The 15,422-nt window shown below is 53.0% G+C and overlaps 1 protein-coding gene across 6 annotated transcripts in view; it reads left to right on the top strand.

Annotated features, from left to right (window-relative positions):
- Positions 1–13,128: 13,128 nt before the first annotated feature.
- LOC141574628 (ankyrin repeat domain-containing protein 26-like) overlaps positions 13,129–15,422 on the top strand; it is a 55,924-nt gene continuing 53,630 nt past the window's right edge. For 3 of the 6 annotated variants that reach the window (XM_074350082.1, XM_074350083.1, XM_074350081.1), the window contains exons 1-3: positions 13,130–13,402; positions 14,078–14,192; positions 14,355–14,528. In XM_074350082.1, the coding sequence (XP_074206183.1) occupies positions 13,188–13,402; positions 14,078–14,192; positions 14,355–14,528 (504 nt within the window). In that variant the 5' untranslated portion in view covers positions 13,130–13,187. Of the gene's footprint in view, positions 13,403–14,077; positions 14,193–14,354; positions 14,529–15,422 lie in introns of all 6 variants that reach the window. The other 3 variants (XM_074350085.1, XM_074350086.1, XM_074350084.1) reach the window with 3 other exon arrangements.

Below are 15,422 nucleotides of genomic sequence, written 5' to 3'. Positions count from 1 at the left end.
GATTGATTGAAGATTTACTTGGTGGAAATAAATGCAAAAGATAAAATCAAGCGAGGAAAGCACGTAAACATAAGGCTGAGCCACAGAGCAGGGTCAGCAGACATGCGGAAACCCGTTTTCATTTCATCTGGAGAGCGTGTATTGGTTTCTCAAGTTTGTGCTTAATGATACGTATTGCCACAGTCTCTGAAACCGTGAAAGCCGCTTTCTGCTGTTTGCATCCGCTGAATTCCCTGGAGACTGGCTGGGGCCCAGAGGGATGTGGAAGGGAATGAACTGAGGGATAAGGCGAAGTAGAGATTCTTGGTGGGGAGCTCTGTGCGGGACTAGGCCTTCAGCATCCTGTGGTTCCACCCCACTGTAACCACAGTTGCATACAAACGTGACTTTGTCAGGGGCAGGCCTCACTTCAGGAAATGTCCTGAAACACTTAGCCACCTAGCACCAGCATTTGAAGGGAACCCAAGATGGCCCACAAGCAACTGCAGAGATTTGAAATGCCTTAGGCTCCCATGTGCTCACTGGGCACACTGGGCCTCCGGGCCTCTGTGTGCACTCACAGGGACACCGGCTCTGGAGGGACAGTTGAGGGACAGTTGAGGGTCAGAGCTGTTGCTAGGCTACGAACGTTCCGAACCAAACATTCCGCGCCGCTGAGCTTCGCAGCCAAGGTGTGGCAGCGAGACCTCTGTGGCTCTTCTGTAGCGCCAGCGCTGAGATCGGGAGGCGGCAAGAGGCCAGGAGGGAAGTGAGCGGTGTCGGAAGGCGATAAGCCAGATGAAGAAGGGACTCGTTAAGTTAGCGAGATGGGTGGGCTTCACCACCCATCAGAGAGAGCCCAGGGATCGTGAGAACCCCGTGCCTGGGTATTACGTCCACAGCGGTGAGCTGAAGGAGTTCCACAGAGCCGCGTATTTAGGTTACAGGCATAAAGTGCAGGAGTTGCTGTCACGCAAGAAAAACGTCGTAGACAGCAGAGACAGGAGGAACAGGTAACAGGGGCGGGGCGGGGCGGGGCCTGGGAGGAGCCGCCAACTATGGTTGTAAGACGTGAATTTTAAATTGCCTTCCCACGGCAGAGATGTTGAAGTGTGAGACAGTGAGCGTGTTAGAATCATTGAAGTACAGTGTTCTCTCTCGTCCTTGCAGCCACAAAGTAGATAGACTGTCATTTTACTTAATTGAAATGTTGTCTTTGGAAAAGAGTAACGGTAACAATAATAGTATTACCTAACAACTACTGAGCTGTTAGTTTGTGCAAGGAGCTGCCAGACACTTTGCATAGCTTTTCATTTAAGCATCACAGTGGCGTCCTGTAAGATAACTACTACTACTTCATGCCCATTTTGTTGATGAGGAAATTGAGGCAAGGCAGAGGGGAGGCCCAGGGGAGGGCAGGCCCAGGGGAGGGCAGGCCCAGGAAAAGGCAGGACCAGGTGAGCGCGGGAACAGGAGAGGGCAGGCCCAGGAGAGGGCCGGCCCAGGAGAAGTCCTATTCAACTTCCAAGAGATGACGTTGAGAGGAAACGGGTATTTGAGTCTGGAATACAGGAGGGAGGTCTGGATTGGAAATAGCAGGTTGGAAGGTTTCAACCTGTAGAGAATAATACATAAAGCCCTAAGGCTGATGGGGGCGGCGGCAGAAAGTGGGAGAGGCCAGGAGACTGAGCCTCAGGGGTGCTGTGTGCCAGCATTCAGGGGCTGGGGCTGAGAAGACCGGCCAGGGCCGTGGGAGGAAACCAGAGCAGCCTGAGAGCCGGGAAGCCCCGTGAGGAAAGGGCTTGAGGAAGTCGGGGAGAGCAGCGGTGGGAAGCGTGGCTGCCGGGCCGTGCGAGGAGAGGACTGAGAGCTCCCCGTGGAGTCAGCACCTGGTGGGTGGTGGGGGACCCTGTCGCGAGCAGTTGCAGTGAGTGGACACGCTTGCTTGGACGGAAGAGGAGAGGAATCGGAGGAAGCGAATGGGAAGAGCTCCTTTGCAGGGGCAGGAGGCGTGTGTGCCGGAGAGCAGAGAGATGGGGCCGCAGCTGGAGGGTGAACGCACCTTTCTTTTTTAAGATGAGGGAAATGACAGTGTACGCTAATAGAGAAGATAGGTTAAAAGGGTGAGTTAGTAACGCCACATTCACTTAGGCCGGGGGAGTTGCAGGTGTGGGCCCAGAAGTGCCCCTGAGAGAGTCAGCTTCAAAACACTTTGCCAGGTCCAGTCCACTCAAGACCAGCTCCCAGGAGTGTCAGCCACTTAGGAACTCTACCGCCCCCTGCAGTTTTGATCCTGGCAGGGCCAGAAGCCATAATTAGCCAGCTGAGGGAGGAAGGATGGAGGTAGGCAGGAAGAAGAGGCCTGTCCTGCCTTCCACCCCTCCTGCAAGTCGTCAGCCAGCAGCCTGGCCTCGCTGAGTAACTGACGTGGTGTTACACGTTATCCATAGTTACGTGATTAAAACGTTCTCAAATGTTATAGCATGCTCTCAAATAGATCTTTGATTGATTGAAGATTTACTTGGTGGAAATAAATGCAAAAGATAAAATCAAGCGAGGAAAGCACGTAAACATAAGGCTGAGCCACAGAGCAGGGTCAGCAGACATGCGGAAACCCGTTTTCATTTCATCTGGAGAGCGTGTATTGGTTTCTCAAGTTTGTGCTTAATGATACGTATTGCCACAGTCTCTGAAACCGTGAAAGCCGCTTTCTGCTGTTTGCATCCGCTGAATTCCCTGGAGACTGGCTGGGGCCCAGAGGGATGTGGAAGGGAATGAACTGAGGGATAAGGCGAAGTAGAGATTCTTGGTGGGGAGCTCTGTGCGGGACTAGGCCTTCAGCATCCTGTGGTTCCACCCCACTGTAACCACAGTTGCATACAAACGTGACTTTGTCAGGGGCAGGCCTCACTTCAGGAAATGTCCTGAAACACTTAGCCACCTAGCACCAGCATTTGAAGGGAACCCAAGATGGCCCACAAGCAACTGCAGAGATTTGAAATGCCTTAGGCTCCCATGTGCTCACTGGGCACACTGGGCCTCCGGGCCTCTGTGTGCACTCACAGGGACACCGGCTCTGGAGGGACAGTTGAGGGACAGTTGAGGGTCAGAGCTGTTGCTAGGCTACGAACGTTCCGAACCAAACATTCCGCGCCGCTGAGCTTCGCAGCCAAGGTGTGGCAGCGAGACCTCTGTGGCTCTTCTGTAGCGCCAGCGCTGAGATCGGGAGGCGGCAAGAGGCCAGGAGGGAAGTGAGCGGTGTCGGAAGGCGATAAGCCAGATGAAGAAGGGACTCGTTAAGTTAGCGAGATGGGTGGGCTTCACCACCCATCAGAGAGAGCCCAGGGATCGTGAGAACCCCGTGCCTGGGTATTACGTCCACAGCGGTGAGCTGAAGGAGTTCCACAGAGCCGCGTATTTAGGTTACAGGCATAAAGTGCAGGAGTTGCTGTCACGCAAGAAAAACGTCGTAGACAGCAGAGACAGGAGGAACAGGTAACAGGGGCGGGGCGGGGCGGGGCCTGGGAGGAGCCGCCGACTATGGTTGTAAGACGTGAATTTTAAATTGCCTTCCCACGGCAGAGATGTTGAAGTGTGAGACAGTGAGCGTGTTAGAATCATTGAAGTACAGTGTTCTCTCTCGTCCTTGCAGCCACAAAGTAGATAGACTGTCATTTTACTTAATTGAAATGTTGTCTTTGGAAAAGAGTAACGGTAACAATAATAGTATTACCTAACAACTACTGAGCTGTTAGTTTGTGCAAGGAGCTGCCAGACACTTTGCATAGCTTTTCATTTAAGCATCACAGTGGCGTCCTGTAAGATAACTACTACTACTTCATGCCCATTTTGTTGATGAGGAAATTGAGGCAAGGCAGAGGGGAGGCCCAGGGGAGGGCAGGCCCAGGGGAGGGCAGGCCCAGGAAAAGGCAGGACCAGGTGAGCGCGGGAACAGGAGAGGGCAGGCCCAGGGGAGGGCCGGCCCAGGAGAAGTCCTATTCAACTTCCAAGAGATGACGTTGAGAGGAAACGGGTATTTGAGTCTGGAATACAGGAGGGAGGTCTGGATTGGAAATAGCAGGTTGGAAGGTTTCAACCTGTAGAGAATAATACATAAAGCCCTAAGGCTGATGGGGGCGGCGGCAGAAAGTGGGAGAGGCCAGGAGACTGAGCCTCAGGGGTGCTGTGTGCCAGCATTCAGGGGCTGGGGCTGAGAAGACCGGCCAGGGCCGTGGGAGGAAACCAGAGCAGCCTGAGAGCCGGGAAGCCCCGTGAGGAAAGGGCTTGAGGAAGTCGGGGAGAGCAGCGGTGGGAAGCGTGGCTGCCGGGCCGTGCGAGGAGAGGACTGAGAGCTCCCCGTGGAGTCAGCACCTGGTGGGTGGTGGGGGACCCTGTCGCGAGCAGTTGCAGTGAGTGGACACGCTTGCTTGGACGGAAGAGGAGAGGAATCGGAGGAAGCGAATGGGAAGAGCTCCTTTGCAGGGGCAGGAGGCGTGTGTGCCGGAGAGCAGAGAGATGGGGCCGCAGCTGGAGGGTGAACGCACCTTTCTTTTTTAAGATGAGGGAAATGACAGTGTACGCTAATAGAGAAGATAGGTTAAAAGGGTGAGTTAGTAACGCCACATTCACTTAGGCCGGGGGAGTTGCAGGTGTGGGCCCAGAAGTGCCCCTGAGAGAGTCAGCTTCAAAACACTTTGCCAGGTCCAGTCCACTCAAGACCAGCTCCCAGGAGTGTCAGCCACTTAGGAACTCTACCGCCCCCTGCAGTTTTGATCCTGGCAGGGCCAGAAGCCATAATTAGCCAGCTGAGGGAGGAAGGATGGAGGTAGGCAGGAAGAAGAGGCCTGTCCTGCCTTCCACCCCTCCTGCAAGTCGTCAGCCAGCAGCCTGGCCTCGCTGAGTAACTGACGTGGTGTTACACGTTATCCATAGTTATGTGATTAAAACGTTCTCAAATGTTATAGCATGCTCTCAAATAGATCTTTGATTGATTGAAGATTTACTTGGTGGAAATAAATGCAAAAGATAAAATCAAGCGAGGAAAGCACGTAAACATAAGGCTGAGCCACAGAGCAGGGTCAGCAGACATGCGGAAACCCGTTTTCATTTCATCTGGAGAGCGTGTATTGGTTTCTCAAGTTTGTGCTTAATGATACGTATTGCCACAGTCTCTGAAACCGTGAAAGCCGCTTTCTGCTGTTTGCATCCGCTGAATTCCCTGGAGACTGGCTGGGGCCCAGAGGGATGTGGAAGGGAATGAACTGAGGGATAAGGCGAAGTAGAGATTCTTGGTGGGGAGCTCTGTGCGGGACTAGGCCTTCAGCATCCTGTGGTTCCACCCCACTGTAACCACAGTTGCATACAAACGTGACTTTGTCAGGGGCAGGCCTCACTTCAGGAAATGTCCTGAAACACTTAGCCACCTAGCACCAGCATTTGAAGGGAACCCAAGATGGCCCACAAGCAACTGCAGAGATTTGAAATGCCTTAGGCTCCCATGTGCTCACTGGGCACACTGGGCCTCCGGGCCTCTGTGTGCACTCACAGGGACACCGGCTCTGGAGGGACAGTTGAGGGACAGTTGAGGGTCAGAGCTGTTGCTAGGCTACGAACGTTCCGAACCAAACATTCCGCGCCGCTGAGCTTCGCAGCCAAGGTGTGGCAGCGAGACCTCTGTGGCTCTTCTGTAGCGCCAGCGCTGAGATCGGGAGGCGGCAAGAGGCCAGGAGGGAAGTGAGCGGTGTCGGAAGGCGATAAGCCAGATGAAGAAGGGACTCGTTAAGTTAGCGAGATGGGTGGGCTTCACCACCCATCAGAGAGAGCCCAGGGATCGTGAGAACCCCGTGCCTGGGTATTACGTCCACAGCGGTGAGCTGAAGGAGTTCCACAGAGCCGCGTATTTAGGTTACAGGCATAAAGTGCAGGAGTTGCTGTCACGCAAGAAAAACGTCGTAGACAGCAGAGACAGGAGGAACAGGTAACAGGGGCGGGGCGGGGCGGGGCCTGGGAGGAGCCGCCGACTATGGTTGTAAGACGTGAATTTTAAATTGCCTTCCCACGGCAGAGATGTTGAAGTGTGAGACAGTGAGCGTGTTAGAATCATTGAAGTACAGTGTTCTCTCTCGTCCTTGCAGCCACAAAGTAGATAGACTGTCATTTTACTTAATTGAAATGTTGTCTTTGGAAAAGAGTAACGGTAACAATAATAGTATTACCTAACAACTACTGAGCTGTTAGTTTGTGCAAGGAGCTGCCAGACACTTTGCATAGCTTTTCATTTAAGCATCACAGTGGCGTCCTGTAAGATAACTACTACTACTTCATGCCCATTTTGTTGATGAGGAAATTGAGGCAAGGCAGAGGGGAGGCCCAGGGGAGGGCAGGCCCAGGGGAGGGCAGGCCCAGGAAAAGGCAGGACCAGGTGAGCGCGGGAACAGGAGAGGGCAGGCCCAGGGGAGGGCCGGCCCAGGAGAAGTCCTATTCAACTTCCAAGAGATGACGTTGAGAGGAAACGGGTATTTGAGTCTGGAATACAGGAGGGAGGTCTGGATTGGAAATAGCAGGTTGGAAGGTTTCAACCTGTAGAGAATAATACATAAAGCCCTAAGGCTGATGGGGGCGGCGGCAGAAAGTGGGAGAGGCCAGGAGACTGAGCCTCAGGGGTGCTGTGTGCCAGCATTCAGGGGCTGGGGCTGAGAAGACCGGCCAGGGCCGTGGGAGGAAACCAGAGCAGCCTGAGAGCCGGGAAGCCCCGTGAGGAAAGGGCTTGAGGAAGTCGGGGAGAGCAGCGGTGGGAAGCGTGGCTGCCGGGCCGTGCGAGGAGAGGACTGAGAGCTCCCCGTGGAGTCAGCACCTGGTGGGTGGTGGGGGACCCTGTCGCGAGCAGTTGCAGTGAGTGGACACGCTTGCTTGGACGGAAGAGGAGAGGAATCGGAGGAAGCGAATGGGAAGCGCTCCTTTGCAGGGGCAGGAGGCGTGTGTGCCGGAGAGCAGAGAGATGGGGCCGCAGCTGGAGGGTGAACGCACCTTTCTTTTTTAAGATGAGGGAAATGACAGTGTACGCTAATAGAGAAGATAGGTTAAAAGGGTGAGTTAGTAACGCCACATTCACTTAGGCCGGGGGAGTTGCAGGTGTGGGCCCAGAAGTGCCCCTGAGAGAGTCAGCTTCAAAACACTTTGCCAGGTCCAGTCCACTCAAGACCAGCTCCCAGGAGTGTCAGCCACTTAGGAACTCTACCGCCCCCTGCAGTTTTGATCCTGGCAGGGCCAGAAGCCATAATTAGCCAGCTGAGGGAGGAAGGATGGAGGTAGGCAGGAAGAAGAGGCCTGTCCTGCCTTCCACCCCTCCTGCAAGTCGTCAGCCAGCAGCCTGGCCTCGCTGAGTAACTGACGTGGTGTTACACGTTATCCATAGTTACGTGATTAAAACGTTCTCAAATGTTATAGCATGCTCTCAAATAGATCTTTGATTGATTGAAGATTTACTTGGTGGAAATAAATGCAAAAGATAAAATCAAGCGAGGAAAGCACGTAAACATAAGGCTGAGCCACAGAGCAGGGTCAGCAGACATGCGGAAACCCGTTTTCATTTCATCTGGAGAGCGTGTATTGGTTTCTCAAGTTTGTGCTTAATGATACGTATTGCCACAGTCTCTGAAACCGTGAAAGCCGCTTTCTGCTGTTTGCATCCGCTGAATTCCCTGGAGACTGGCTGGGGCCCAGAGGGATGTGGAAGGGAATGAACTGAGGGATAAGGCGAAGTAGAGATTCTTGGTGGGGAGCTCTGTGCGGGACTAGGCCTTCAGCATCCTGTGGTTCCACCCCACTGTAACCACAGTTGCATACAAACGTGACTTTGTCAGGGGCAGGCCTCACTTCAGGAAATGTCCTGAAACACTTAGCCACCTAGCACCAGCATTTGAAGGGAACCCAAGATGGCCCACAAGCAACTGCAGAGATTTGAAATGCCTTAGGCTCCCATGTGCTCACTGGGCACACTGGGCCTCCGGGCCTCTGTGTGCACTCACAGGGACACCGGCTCTGGAGGGACAGTTGAGGGACAGTTGAGGGTCAGAGCTGTTGCTAGGCTACGAACGTTCCGAACCAAACATTCCGCGCCGCTGAGCTTCGCAGCCAAGGTGTGGCAGCGAGACCTCTGTGGCTCTTCTGTAGCGCCAGCGCTGAGATCGGGAGGCGGCAAGAGGCCAGGAGGGAAGTGAGCGGTGTCGGAAGGCGATAAGCCAGATGAAGAAGGGACTCGTTAAGTTAGCGAGATGGGTGGGCTTCACCACCCATCAGAGAGAGCCCAGGGATCGTGAGAACCCCGTGCCTGGGTATTACGTCCACAGCGGTGAGCTGAAGGAGTTCCACAGAGCCGCGTATTTAGGTTACAGGCATAAAGTGCAGGAGTTGCTGTCACGCAAGAAAAACGTCGTAGACAGCAGAGACAGGAGGAACAGGTAACAGGGGCGGGGCGGGGCGGGGCCTGGGAGGAGCCGCCGACTATGGTTGTAAGACGTGAATTTTAAATTGCCTTCCCACGGCAGAGATGTTGAAGTGTGAGACAGTGAGCGTGTTAGAATCATTGAAGTACAGTGTTCTCTCTCGTCCTTGCAGCCACAAAGTAGATAGACTGTCATTTTACTTAATTGAAATGTTGTCTTTGGAAAAGAGTAACGGTAACAATAATAGTATTACCTAACAACTACTGAGCTGTTAGTTTGTGCAAGGAGCTGCCAGACACTTTGCATAGCTTTTCATTTAAGCATCACAGTGGCGTCCTGTAAGATAACTACTACTACTTCATGCCCATTTTGTTGATGAGGAAATTGAGGCAAGGCAGAGGGGAGGCCCAGGGGAGGGCAGGCCCAGGGGAGGGCAGGCCCAGGAAAAGGCAGGACCAGGTGAGCGCGGGAACAGGAGAGGGCAGGCCCAGGGGAGGGCCGGCCCAGGAGAAGTCCTATTCAACTTCCAAGAGATGACGTTGAGAGGAAACGGGTATTTGAGTCTGGAATACAGGAGGGAGGTCTGGATTGGAAATAGCAGGTTGGAAGGTTTCAACCTGTAGAGAATAATACATAAAGCCCTAAGGCTGATGGGGGCGGCGGCAGAAAGTGGGAGAGGCCAGGAGACTGAGCCTCAGGGGTGCTGTGTGCCAGCATTCAGGGGCTGGGGCTGAGAAGACCGGCCAGGGCCGTGGGAGGAAACCAGAGCAGCCTGAGAGCCGGGAAGCCCCGTGAGGAAAGGGCTTGAGGAAGTCGGGGAGAGCAGCGGTGGGAAGCGTGGCTGCCGGGCCGTGCGAGGAGAGGACTGAGAGCTCCCCGTGGAGTCAGCACCTGGTGGGTGGTGGGGGACCCTGTCGCGAGCAGTTGCAGTGAGTGGACACGCTTGCTTGGACGGAAGAGGAGAGGAATCGGAGGAAGCGAATGGGAAGAGCTCCTTTGCAGGGGCAGGAGGCGTGTGTGCCGGAGAGCAGAGAGATGGGGCCGCAGCTGGAGGGTGAACGCACCTTTCTTTTTTAAGATGAGGGAAATGACAGTGTACGCTAATAGAGAAGATAGGTTAAAAGGGTGAGTTAGTAACGCCACATTCACTTAGGCCGGGGGAGTTGCAGGTGTGGGCCCAGAAGTGCCCCTGAGAGAGTCAGCTTCAAAACACTTTGCCAGGTCCAGTCCACTCAAGACCAGCTCCCAGGAGTGTCAGCCACTTAGGAACTCTACCGCCCCCTGCAGTTTTGATCCTGGCAGGGCCAGAAGCCATAATTAGCCAGCTGAGGGAGGAAGGATGGAGGTAGGCAGGAAGAAGAGGCCTGTCCTGCCTTCCACCCCTCCTGCAAGTCGTCAGCCAGCAGCCTGGCCTCGCTGAGTAACTGACGTGGTGTTACACGTTATCCATAGTTATGTGATTAAAACGTTCTCAAATGTTATAGCATGCTCTCAAATAGATCTTTGATTGATTGAAGATTTACTTGGTGGAAATAAATGCAAAAGATAAAATCAAGCGAGGAAAGCACGTAAACATAAGGCTGAGCCACAGAGCAGGGTCAGCAGACATGCGGAAACCCGTTTTCATTTCATCTGGAGAGCGTGTATTGGTTTCTCAAGTTTGTGCTTAATGATACGTATTGCCACAGTCTCTGAAACCGTGAAAGCCGCTTTCTGCTGTTTGCATCCGCTGAATTCCCTGGAGACTGGCTGGGGCCCAGAGGGATGTGGAAGGGAATGAACTGAGGGATAAGGCGAAGTAGAGATTCTTGGTGGGGAGCTCTGTGCGGGACTAGGCCTTCAGCATCCTGTGGTTCCACCCCACTGTAACCACAGTTGCATACAAACGTGACTTTGTCAGGGGCAGGCCTCACTTCAGGAAATGTCCTGAAACACTTAGCCACCTAGCACCAGCATTTGAAGGGAACCCAAGATGGCCCACAAGCAACTGCAGAGATTTGAAATGCCTTAGGCTCCCATGTGCTCACTGGGCACACTGGGCCTCCGGGCCTCTGTGTGCACTCACAGGGACACCGGCTCTGGAGGGACAGTTGAGGGACAGTTGAGGGTCAGAGCTGTTGCTAGGCTACGAACGTTCCGAACCAAACATTCCGCGCCGCTGAGCTTCGCAGCCAAGGTGTGGCAGCGAGACCTCTGTGGCTCTTCTGTAGCGCCAGCGCTGAGATCGGGAGGCGGCAAGAGGCCAGGAGGGAAGTGAGCGGTGTCGGAAGGCGATAAGCCAGATGAAGAAGGGACTCGTTAAGTTAGCGAGATGGGTGGGCTTCACCACCCATCAGAGAGAGCCCAGGGATCGTGAGAACCCCGTGCCTGGGTATTACGTCCACAGCGGTGAGCTGAAGGAGTTCCACAGAGCCGCGTATTTAGGTTACAGGCATAAAGTGCAGGAGTTGCTGTCACGCAAGAAAAACGTCGTAGACAGCAGAGACAGGAGGAACAGGTAACAGGGGCGGGGCGGGGCGGGGCCTGGGAGGAGCCGCCGACTATGGTTGTAAGACGTGAATTTTAAATTGCCTTCCCACGGCAGAGATGTTGAAGTGTGAGACAGTGAGCGTGTTAGAATCATTGAAGTACAGTGTTCTCTCTCGTCCTTGCAGCCACAAAGTAGATAGACTGTCATTTTACTTAATTGAAATGTTGTCTTTGGAAAAGAGTAACGGTAACAATAATAGTATTACCTAACAACTACTGAGCTGTTAGTTTGTGCAAGGAGCTGCCAGACACTTTGCATAGCTTTTCATTTAAGCATCACAGTGGCGTCCTGTAAGATAACTACTACTACTTCATGCCCATTTTGTTGATGAGGAAATTGAGGCAAGGCAGAGGGGAGGCCCAGGGGAGGGCAGGCCCAGGGGAGGGCAGGCCCAGGAAAAGGCAGGACCAGGTGAGCGCGGGAACAGGAGAGGGCAGGCCCAGGGGAGGGCCGGCCCAGGAGAAGTCCTATTCAACTTCCAAGAGATGACGTTGAGAGGAAACGGGTATTTGAGTCTGGAATACAGGAGGGAGGTCTGGATTGGAAATAGCAGGTTGGAAGGTTTCAACCTGTAGAGAATAATACATAAAGCCCTAAGGCTGATGGGGGCGGCGGCAGAAAGTGGGAGAGGCCAGGAGACTGAGCCTCAGGGGTGCTGTGTGCCAGCATTCAGGGGCTGGGGCTGAGAAGACCGGCCAGGGCCGTGGGAGGAAACCAGAGCAGCCTGAGAGCCGGGAAGCCCCGTGAGGAAAGGGCTTGAGGAAGTCGGGGAGAGCAGCGGTGGGAAGCGTGGCTGCCGGGCCGTGCGAGGAGAGGACTGAGAGCTCCCCGTGGAGTCAGCACCTGGTGGGTGGTGGGGGACCCTGTCGCGAGCAGTTGCAGTGAGTGGACACGCTTGCTTGGACGGAAGAGGAGAGGAATCGGAGGAAGCGAATGGGAAGAGCTCCTTTGCAGGGGCAGGAGGCGTGTGTGCCGGAGAGCAGAGAGATGGGGCCGCAGCTGGAGGGTGAACGCACCTTTCTTTTTTAAGATGAGGGAAATGACAGTGTACGCTAATAGAGAAGATAGGTTAAAAGGGTGAGTTAGTAACGCCACATTCACTTAGGCCGGGGGAGTTGCAGGTGTGGGCCCAGAAGTGCCCCTGAGAGAGTCAGCTTCAAAACACTTTGCCAGGTCCAGTCCACTCAAGACCAGCTCCCAGGAGTGTCAGCCACTTAGGAACTCTACCGCCCCCTGCAGTTTTGATCCTGGCAGGGCCAGAAGCCATAATTAGCCAGCTGAGGGAGGAAGGATGGAGGTAGGCAGGAAGAAGAGGCCTGTCCTGCCTTCCACCCCTCCTGCAAGTCGTCAGCCAGCAGCCTGGCCTCGCTGAGTAACTGACGTGGTGTTACACGTTATCCATAGTTACGTGATTAAAACGTTCTCAAATGTTATAGCATGCTCTCAAATAGATCTTTGATTGATTGAAGATTTACTTGGTGGAAATAAATGCAAAAGATAAAATCAAGCGAGGAAAGCACGTAAACATAAGGCTGAGCCACAGAGCAGGGTCAGCAGACATGCGGAAACCCGTTTTCATTTCATCTGGAGAGCGTGTATTGGTTTCTCAAGTTTGTGCTTAATGATACGTATTGCCACAGTCTCTGAAACCGTGAAAGCCGCTTTCTGCTGTTTGCATCCGCTGAATTCCCTGGAGACTGGCTGGGGCCCAGAGGGATGTGGAAGGGAATGAACTGAGGGATAAGGCGAAGTAGAGATTCTTGGTGGGGAGCTCTGTGCGGGACTAGGCCTTCAGCATCCTGTGGTTCCACCCCACTGTAACCACAGTTGCATACAAACGTGACTTTGTCAGGGGCAGGCCTCACTTCAGGAAATGTCCTGAAACACTTAGCCACCTAGCACCAGCATTTGAAGGGAACCCAAGATGGCCCACAAGCAACTGCAGAGATTTGAAATGCCTTAGGCTCCCATGTGCTCACTGGGCACACTGGGCCTCCGGGCCTCTGTGTGCACTCACAGGGACACCGGCTCTGGAGGGACAGTTGAGGGACAGTTGAGGGTCAGAGCTGTTGCTAGGCTACGAACGTTCCGAACCAAACATTCCGCGCCGCTGAGCTTCGCAGCCAAGGTGTGGCAGCGAGACCTCTGTGGCTCCTCTGTAGCGCCAGCGCTGAGATCGGGAGGCGGCAAGAGGCCAGGAGGGAAGTGAGCGGTGTCGGAAGGCGATAAGCCAGATGAAGAAGGGACTCGTTAAGTTAGCGAGATGGGTGGGCTTCACCACCCATCAGAGAGAGCCCAGGGATCGTGAGAACCCCGTGCCTGGGTATTACGTCCACAGCGGTGAGCTGAAGGAGTTCCACAGAGCCGCGTATTTAGGTTACAGGCATAAAGTGCAGGAGTTGCTGTCACGCAAGAAAAACGTCGTAGACAGCAGAGACAGGAGGAACAGGTAACAGGGGCGGGGCGGGGCGGGGCCTGGGAGGAGCCGCCGACTATGGTTGTAAGACGTGAATTTTAAATTGCCTTCCCACGGCAGAGATGTTGAAGTGTGAGACAGTGAGCGTGTTAGAATCATTGAAGTACAGTGTTCTCTCTCGTCCTTGCAGCCACAAAGTAGATAGACTGTCATTTTACTTAATTGAAATGTTGTCTTTGGAAAAGAGTAACGGTAACAATAATAGTATTACCTAACAACTACTGAGCTGTTAGTTTGTGCAAGGAACTGCCAGACACTTTGCATAGCTTTTCATTTAAGCATCACAGTGGCGTCCTGTAAGATAACTACTACTACTTCATGCCCATTTTGTTGATGAGGAAATTGAGACACAGACATGGTAAGTGAGAGCTAATAAGTGACTGTTAAAGTGAAAGTCAGACCCAAGTTGAGCTTCATCTCAACCGCATGCCCTTTCTATTAAGACAGGTAGTTCTTCCTTTAATGTGGTGAGTAACAAGGGATAAAAAATAGTGTTCTTTCCCCATAGAAAGAACTAAGATAAGAAGATTTAGTTTTAGTTTTAAAAGTATAGGAATCGCATGCTGTTGAATGTTTAGCATTACGTGAGTAACTGTACCTTTGAACTAGTACGCTCTAATTTCCTAAAACGTCCTCTCATGTTCTCAGGACTGCCCTACACTTAGCCTGCAGCAGCGGCAAGTCATCAGTGGTGACTCTCCTCATAGAGTGGAAGTGTGATCTGAATGCTCGTGATGAGGAAGGCAAGACAGCTCTCATGAAGGTGTGTAGCAGCCAACCATGTCCACATGAGATGGATTCGATGTAATTACTTAGAATCAAAATGAATTTAATTGTTTTAAATATAACAAACGGCTGGGACTTGAGAAATGTTAACTTGGAATGCCGAGCACTTACAGTCTGTTTCTTGGCTTGATACCAACAGGCTGTAGAATGCCAGGAAGAAGTATGTGTCACTATCATGCTGAAACGCGGTGCTGACCCAAATCTTAAGGACAACTGTCAAAACACTGCTCTGCATTACGCTGTCTTGGCTGAAAATACATCAATTGCAACAAAGCTGCTCCGCTATAATGCAGATATTGAGGCGATAAACAAGGTATAGCTCAACTGACTCTATTTACAAGATATTTCAAATATAGGGTCTTTTCTAGCTACAGGTGTTTTATTTATAGTAATATGTATACTGATTACATCAGGCCCTGTTATCATGGAAACAACTCCAAAACCAAGGCCAGGGGCTAGATGTAGTGCCCACAGAAAGGGCAGAGCTCTGTCTCCCAGCTGCACTTCTACCCCAGAAGGAACAACTTCCCATTAGGAAGTGTCTGGGAGTGGGTGGTAGGCTCAGAGCCTACAGAAGGTGAAGGCTTGCGGGGAGTGAAGTGATGGCAAGGGCTGGCTGCCTGCCTGGGGATGGGTGGGAGGAGGAAGGAGCCCAGTACCCAGCAGGGGGAGCTGGGTGACTGCACCTGGGCGGGGGAGGCGGCAAACCGCAGGCCCTGAGCACCCCAGGATCCCAGGTTCTAGAATCTGGACAAGTGAGGGCAGGTCATGTTTGACAGCCAGCAGGGGCATTCACTTGTGCTGGTGGCCACATGGCCCTCCATGTACACCTTCACCTTGGGGTCGTCCATGTTCAGCCTGGTGTGGCTCCCCTGCGGGGCTGTGGCTGTAGGTGGGGAGCAAGTGATGACAAAGCTGGTCCTCCTGCTTTTTCTCCTGGCTCTCCCCTGAAGATTTTGATTGAATAAATCTACTCAGGTCTGGACACAAGTGTTTAGAAATACTTCCCTGAGATTCTGATACAACCCTTGGTTAAGGACTATTGAATGGATGCGTGTAATACGTGTAAATTCACAGATCTCAAAAATAAGACATTACTGGAAGCGCAGGGGTTTGATAGATGCTGCTTCTTTCAGTGCTCTCTTTTCCAGCCGTGTTAGCCTGACTTTTATCCGTCTTTCCCTCTGTGATTGAGGAGTTTACTGAC

Source organism: Camelus bactrianus, chromosome 22 (assembly GCF_048773025.1).
Source record: "Camelus bactrianus isolate YW-2024 breed Bactrian camel chromosome 22, ASM4877302v1, whole genome shotgun sequence".
Taxonomy (NCBI): Eukaryota; Metazoa; Chordata; class Mammalia; order Artiodactyla; family Camelidae; genus Camelus; species Camelus bactrianus.
This window is presented reverse-complemented; position numbering and strand designations above follow the sequence as displayed.